The following is a 6,566-nucleotide window of genomic DNA, read 5'->3' as shown; positions in this document are numbered from 1 at the left end:
CCGAAGAAATTCTCCCGGACTCGTAACGGGGATACTGCAGTACCGCTGTTGGAGCGCCACCCTCAGGTTTAGAAACTCCGTCGGCTTCAGGAACCGGATGTCTCTACTCTCACACAGGCACAGCGATGGTAGGTAAGCAAAGCCGCACACAAAATGGCCGCTAAACCACATCCGGAAAGGGAAGAGTCCCTTTTCTACTTCCAGCCATTTGATAGGTTGGTCCGAGCAAAATATTCAATTTTATGGTGAGAACGTCATCACTAAGTGACAGCAAGGAAAGAGGGGACCTTGGGACATATAGCGACGCAGTCTTTTCGGGGTGCCATGGCGGAGAGAGCGGCTGGATCGTCTTTTGGCGTGGCGGAGGTTGTGACCTCAATAGCGGTGGCGCCTTCTGCTCCGGCGCCCCTTCCCACCTGCGTCGAGCTGCCTTCTTTTGAGACTGCGCGAGCACTGGCGGAGAATCGCTACTCTTGCCTTGTGGTGGTGTCGCATCGGAGGCATATCGCGCTCCCGCCGCGCTTCCTGAATCGCAAACGGACCGGGATTTGCGCGCAGTTAGATGCTGAACTGCGCCGTTACTCAGATAGGTATGTGCCATTATTGCGTGTAAAAATATTCCATTTAAATACTTCAGGCTCTAAAAGACAACCTGGTGAGAAAGCAAGTAGTTCGATGAACTTTCTAGAAGTTGATCCATATTTTTCCCCTTAGCCTTATTGTTCTCCAATTCCAAAACTGAATAGAGGTTCCGAGAATCCTAGTTCAAAATATATTTCGGGAAACCTGAAATTTTCCTCACAAAAGGCAGTTGCAAATTACGCCCCACCTCTTTCCCTTGCCATTTTCATTATATTAGAAAGTTTGTAGCCTGCCCCAGACTTGCTGTGTCATCCCTTTCAAGTAAAATCAATCTTTTAATATAGACCTGCCCATCATGCTGTTCCTTTTCAGGGTAGTATCTTATAAAGCAGGGGTCTTCGCTGGCTGAGGAATTCTGGGAATTGAAGTCCACAAGTCATAATAGGGCCAAATTTGAAGACCCCTGTTATAAAGAATACAGAAGATAATTCAGAAATACTTCCCCTCCAAGAAAAAAATAAAGGATTGACTTGCATAAACACCATTCACTGTATTTCTGTATCTTTTTGTCCTTGTAGTTTGTGTTTGCTCACATTACATCTAAACAGTGCATTGCTGTGAAATATACAGAAACCATGCCACAAATGTATTTTTAAGAAATGTAAAACCAAAATTAAAGGATTAATTGAATGAATCATTTTTAATAGAGTGACAATTTTGTTATCTCATTTGTAACTAGTATGAATCTCTTTGGGTAGAAAGAACATTCCATTGCTAAGAAGATCCTTCCAATAATATCCATTAAGCCTTTATTGGATATCTTGGTTTATGAATTTAAGGAGCTTCAAAGATTAAGGTCTGGGTAGCCAACATGAGGTAAATAGGGGAAAAATTATCATTTATTTGCAATTAACGTTTATAAAATGGAACAAAAGAAATTTCCATCCAAGTTTATTTTGTAGCTAACAGAGGAGATAATGAACACAAAATGTTCACACAAGTAGGGAATGTTATACTCTCTTTCTTAAATTAATCCTGTGGCTTTTATTTAAGCAGTTACCTCAACTTTGCCTTCCTTGATACTTTCCAATCTGTAATGATTTGTAATTAACATTTTAATTAAGGAATTTGTATAACAGCTTAAGAATTATGTGAGGAACCTGCAGAACAAATTTATTTTCAATCAGTACATTTTTAAGTAGTTCATAAAGGGTGTAGTCATCTGTTATATTGCACACTATTAGGTGGCCTCCTAACTATGATATTTTTCTCAGAATCATAAAATCTGCATTTGTGTAACTTCCTATTTGAATTGCTTATAGCTGCTTTGTCATGGTAAGGATTATAATTACAAGTGTTTCTTCTAGACCTTAGGTGCACTTAAGCTTATATTGTTAAGTAATTTATTTTATTTTATCTTGTAGTTTTCAAGGTGTTCCTGTGGCTTATGATGATATTAAAATAACTAAAGAACTGGGTGATATAATTGATGACATTGGGGCCATCCATCTGGATATAGAAGCTACTTTCGTTGCTTTTCAGCCTAAACCAGGGAAAAAACTTGTGGTATGTATAACTCAATACTTTTGTTCATACAGTTCTTCTCATCTCAACTTACATAGTAAGTTCATTTGCTTATTTAATTATTTATTGGATTTATCCTGCCATAATAATGACATCAACAATAAATAGTAGTTTACAATCAGTCAAGAAAACATTAAAGCATCCATGGTATAATTAAAAGTAAAAAAAATAATGTGACCAGTCCTCAGTATACCATTAGTGTTATTACTATTCTACCCTACTCTATTCTACCTGTGTGTGTTTGTGTGTGCTGTGATTGTATGTGTCAACAAATGTATGAATGAAATGTCAAGATAGTGAAAATACCCAATTCTCCTAATTTTCCCCATAACAGCAACCATATGAGGTGGGTTGGGCTAAGAGAAAGTGACTGGCCCAAAATCACTCAGTTTTTTTTCATGTCTAAGGAAGATCAAGAGCTTACAGTCTCCTGTAAGTGTGTGTGTGTGTGTGTGTGTGTGTGTGTGTGTGTGTAGAGAGAGAGTATATCTTAGATTTTTCTATAACGTATTTTTTATTTTTATTACAGTAGATTATATTTAGGCATATTTACATTTTATAATTTGTGGTTATTAAGTTATGATGTTAATATTTACAATCTTTGATCCTTTTCAAGTATGGTTCTTTAATTAATCATAGGAGTAATGGGCTAAAACCAACATTGTAATTAATTGTTTTATATGAACAATATATTTTTAAATGTTTTAAAACAATATCAAATGATCTTATTCAAAGCTTTTGTAACATACTCTGGTTGGTAATTTTTAGAAATTAGTTCCACTATTGATCTGTTATAGAAAACCAGTTTAGAGTTTCTGCAATGTCAATCAACTGAGCAAAAACAGAACTAGATTCTGACCAACTCAGGATAAAAGGATATTGAATCAGCTAACTCCTAAAAAATTAAAAACAATTTGTTTATGTATATTTAGTATTCAAAATATGTAAGAATACACCCTAGTTCCATATACAGTGGTACCTCGGTATTCGACTGCTTCAAAACTCATCAAATGTGATACTCAATGCATTTTGATGCGAAAATATTGTCCTGGTACTCATAGTTTCTGCGCGCTGCAAAAAGAAGACGGGGACAGCAACAAAGAGCAGACAGGAAGTCGTCCATACTGGGAAGGTTGTTGCAAAATGAAGAGGGGGATGGCCAGAACAAAGGGTCATGTGGTAAGTCACCTGGTTTGTTTGGCATTTGTATGTTTTAGTACCCGTCTTGGCTCTCAGAACCAATTAATGTTGAGTACCGTGGTACCACTGTACTTGGTATGTACCTATGCTGAATATTGACAGAAACAACAGTATAGTTTTACCCAAAACATGTGATGTGGTGCTAACATTTCTTTTTTTTCCTTTCCTTCCCCAGGGTATAATTAATAAAGTGGCACCTAGCCATATTGGCTGTCTGGTTCATGAATGTTTCAATGCTTCTATACCCAAACCAGATCACATATCAACAGAAGATTGGAAAAACTTTGGTTTTCAAATAGGTAATAGGCTGGTATTTAAGGTGCTGCATTTTGATTCAGACGCTGCTGGAGTTTTCTGCATCCGAGGAAAACTGTGTAAAAACAGGTAATACATATTTTTTACAAAATAAATAGAGTGGCTTGATTTATAGAATGTAAGGCTTGAGATTATATAGCATATCACTAAAATCTTAAGATATCACTTATTTTTCAAATGTTTAATGGAAAAGTATGTGAGAGCTCTCAGAATTTGAAAAATAAATGTGGAAAAAATACTATCAATAATAATAATACTTTGTGCTCTGAAATGTCTGTTTCTGCTAGCACTTCTGTCTTCCATTTAAAGGATATGTCAGGATAACCCAATTAAAAGATAAATATAAAGATTTAGATTACAACTGAAACCAGTCAAGTATGAATCACTTTGAATAAATTATATAGTGTTTTGCTTCTATATAACTGCGGGTATTTACTAGTCTTGTAAAAGTTGTTTTCTCAGTTATTTTTTTATTTTTAGTCTTGGAGAAGAGATGCTGAAGGAAAAGTGCAAGAAAAAATATGAAAAACATTGTGATGTACATAATGGCTCAGAGGAGATGGAAGTTGATATATCAAGTGTTGGGATAGAAGACAGAGAAATGCATAATGGTGGTGATGAAGATGATAATGATATATATGATAAGCCCGAAAGAGAGAATGGGCAAGACGGAGCAGAGGTGGGAATGCATGCCAGTGACTCAAGTGGTTACCATAGTGATCATGGTAAACCTAAGAAAAAGAAAAGAAAACTTTTTGAGGAGGAAAATGGACTCCCTGGTTTGTCAAAATCTAAAGCTAAAAAGAAGAGAAAAGAGTGAGAAAGTCTGAATAATACCAATGTGCCTTACCTGTATTTGGAACTCTTCTATCAGTAATATTTTGACATTTTTTATTGCATTTTAGCATCTCTAATTGATGTCTGAAAATTCCATTGTAGATGCTGGACTTCAATAATGCCTAAAAATAATAAATAATATGAGAAGAGACATTTATGTTTTTGTCTAGCTTTTAACTAGCAATTATTAGTGTTTTTAAAGGTTTTAAGAAAAAAAGTTCAAGCCCTAAATTAAGTTCTTCCTCTGAGCTATATATTTAGTTTTAAGAATGTGTTTCCAGAGTAATATTAAAGGATCTATCTGAAAAATTACTATTTGAGAACTTATTTGTAATCTGTGTTAAGATCCCAGTATCTTTCAAGGCTTCTTTTATGCCAACATGGTGAAGGAGAAATTGATCTCTTAAAGAAGTATGTACATTAGGAGTAAGACTTGGGGTTTCTAATTTGGTGCTTTGAACTTCAGTGTATCTGTGGGCATTTGGATGCCACTAGATTGGTCTCATCACCTTATGAATAAATAAGAAGTAAGCTGGCACATTGGAAACAAAGTTCCAGATCCAAATATCATTATATACAAGGATGGTTTGAGGCTTAATAGATCCATAAGCTTTATTTAAAAACAAAAAGAGTGGAAGGCTGTATCGTGGGCCTTGTTTAAAAGTTTCCATTATTACAAGAAAATGACAAAGTTCAGTTCATACAATAAGAAGGGTCCTTGAGTGGTTCTTTATACTATTAAAAGGAGGCAACTTAGAACCTTGTTAAATTGAGATTTTATAGATAGTTATGTTCTTTGGTAGTCATGCCAGTTCAATTGCTATTTTATGAAAATCCTCACAACTTCTCAAATTTCTAATATGGCCACCAGTTTGAAAAGAAATAATAGTCTTTGAAAAGAATTCTGTTATTACGAATACTTTTGAAAAGTATTCATAATAACAGAAATTTCCATCTATTTTTTAGTGAAAGATTGAAGGAATTGAGATTCTGGTTCTGAGGAAAGATAATTGATGGCAATAACATAATTTTTAATGGTTTGCTAAATTATCACGTAGATGAAGGTATACATTTATTACAATTCTTGAAGACAGGACTGTAATTAATGGGTTTAAAAAACAAAATATATTTAACTTAAATGTTAGGTAAATCTTTCCTGCGAAGTGTTTTGGAAGACAGGTGGACATCCCTTCATTAAATGTTTAAAAAAGATTATATAGCCACTTACGAGCTCATGCACCAAGAACTTAAAATACTATGACCCATAATTTGAATCATATATAGGAATACTTGTACTGTGGGTATTGTGCTTTTGAATCATTTTAATACAAAAATGAAAAGAATTCACTTCTTTCAGGTGACTTCTAGGAGACTATATGCAATCGGTTTTGTCCTTTGAGATTCATCAGGTATACATAGCAATAGATTCAACTGTGCAATCCAAACTTTTACCAGGAGTTGAATTTATAGGCCATTGCACTTTGATGGTAATTATGCACTATATCAGAATTGTGCAAGCAGTGGTTCCCCCCCCCTAGAAATAATACTGATGCTTTTGAAATTTGGTATTGGAGAAGACTTTTGAGAATGTCATGGATAGCCCAGGAAACAAATAAGTGGATGGTAAAACAAATCAGAGTAAAAAATTACTCTATTTTGAACATAGATATATACTGTTCTCTTAGTGGTCAATATAAATAAGAATACCAAGGAAGATATTCACTGTTTAAAGACAGGGAAATTCCCTTCCTTCCAATCTGCATGTGTCTGTGTATAAGTAAATCAGGTTAAACCTTGCATGTTAGTGTATGATGTATCATTCATAATTGGTCAGAAAGCTTAAGAAAAGGAAGAGGGTATAAATCAGTCTGGGTGACTGGGCCAGGTGACTGGGCTGACTGGGCCAGTGACTTATTCTTAGCCCAACTCACAACAATCCTACAACAGGATTGTTCTAGGAAAAATAGGAGGAAAATATTTTCACTGTTTTGACTTATTTATAAAAATAATATAGGCAGAATAAAAAAAATCTTTAAAAAGTCTAACAT

General features: G+C 34.9%; 1 protein-coding gene across 1 annotated transcript; it reads left to right on the top strand.

Annotated features, from left to right (window-relative positions):
- The first annotated feature begins 266 nt into the window (after positions 1-266).
- On the top strand, positions 267-4,828 carry TWISTNB (TWIST neighbor). Its single transcript, XM_015810805.1, has 4 exons — positions 267-590; positions 2,007-2,148; positions 3,542-3,750; positions 4,162-4,828. The coding sequence occupies exons 1-4, from the start codon at positions 325-327 to the stop codon at positions 4,499-4,501; spliced, it is 957 nt and encodes a 318-aa protein (XP_015666291.1). The 5' UTR covers positions 267-324; the 3' UTR covers positions 4,502-4,828.
- Positions 4,829-6,566: the final 1,738 nt, after the last annotated feature.

The sequence above is a fragment of the Protobothrops mucrosquamatus genome, unplaced genomic scaffold (assembly GCF_001527695.2).
Source record: "Protobothrops mucrosquamatus isolate PMUCROS unplaced genomic scaffold, P.Mucros_1.0 scaffold21, whole genome shotgun sequence".
NCBI lineage: Eukaryota > Metazoa > Chordata > Lepidosauria > Squamata > Viperidae > Protobothrops > Protobothrops mucrosquamatus.
Note: the sequence above shows the minus strand (reverse complement) of the source record. Positions and strands in the feature narration are given on the sequence as shown.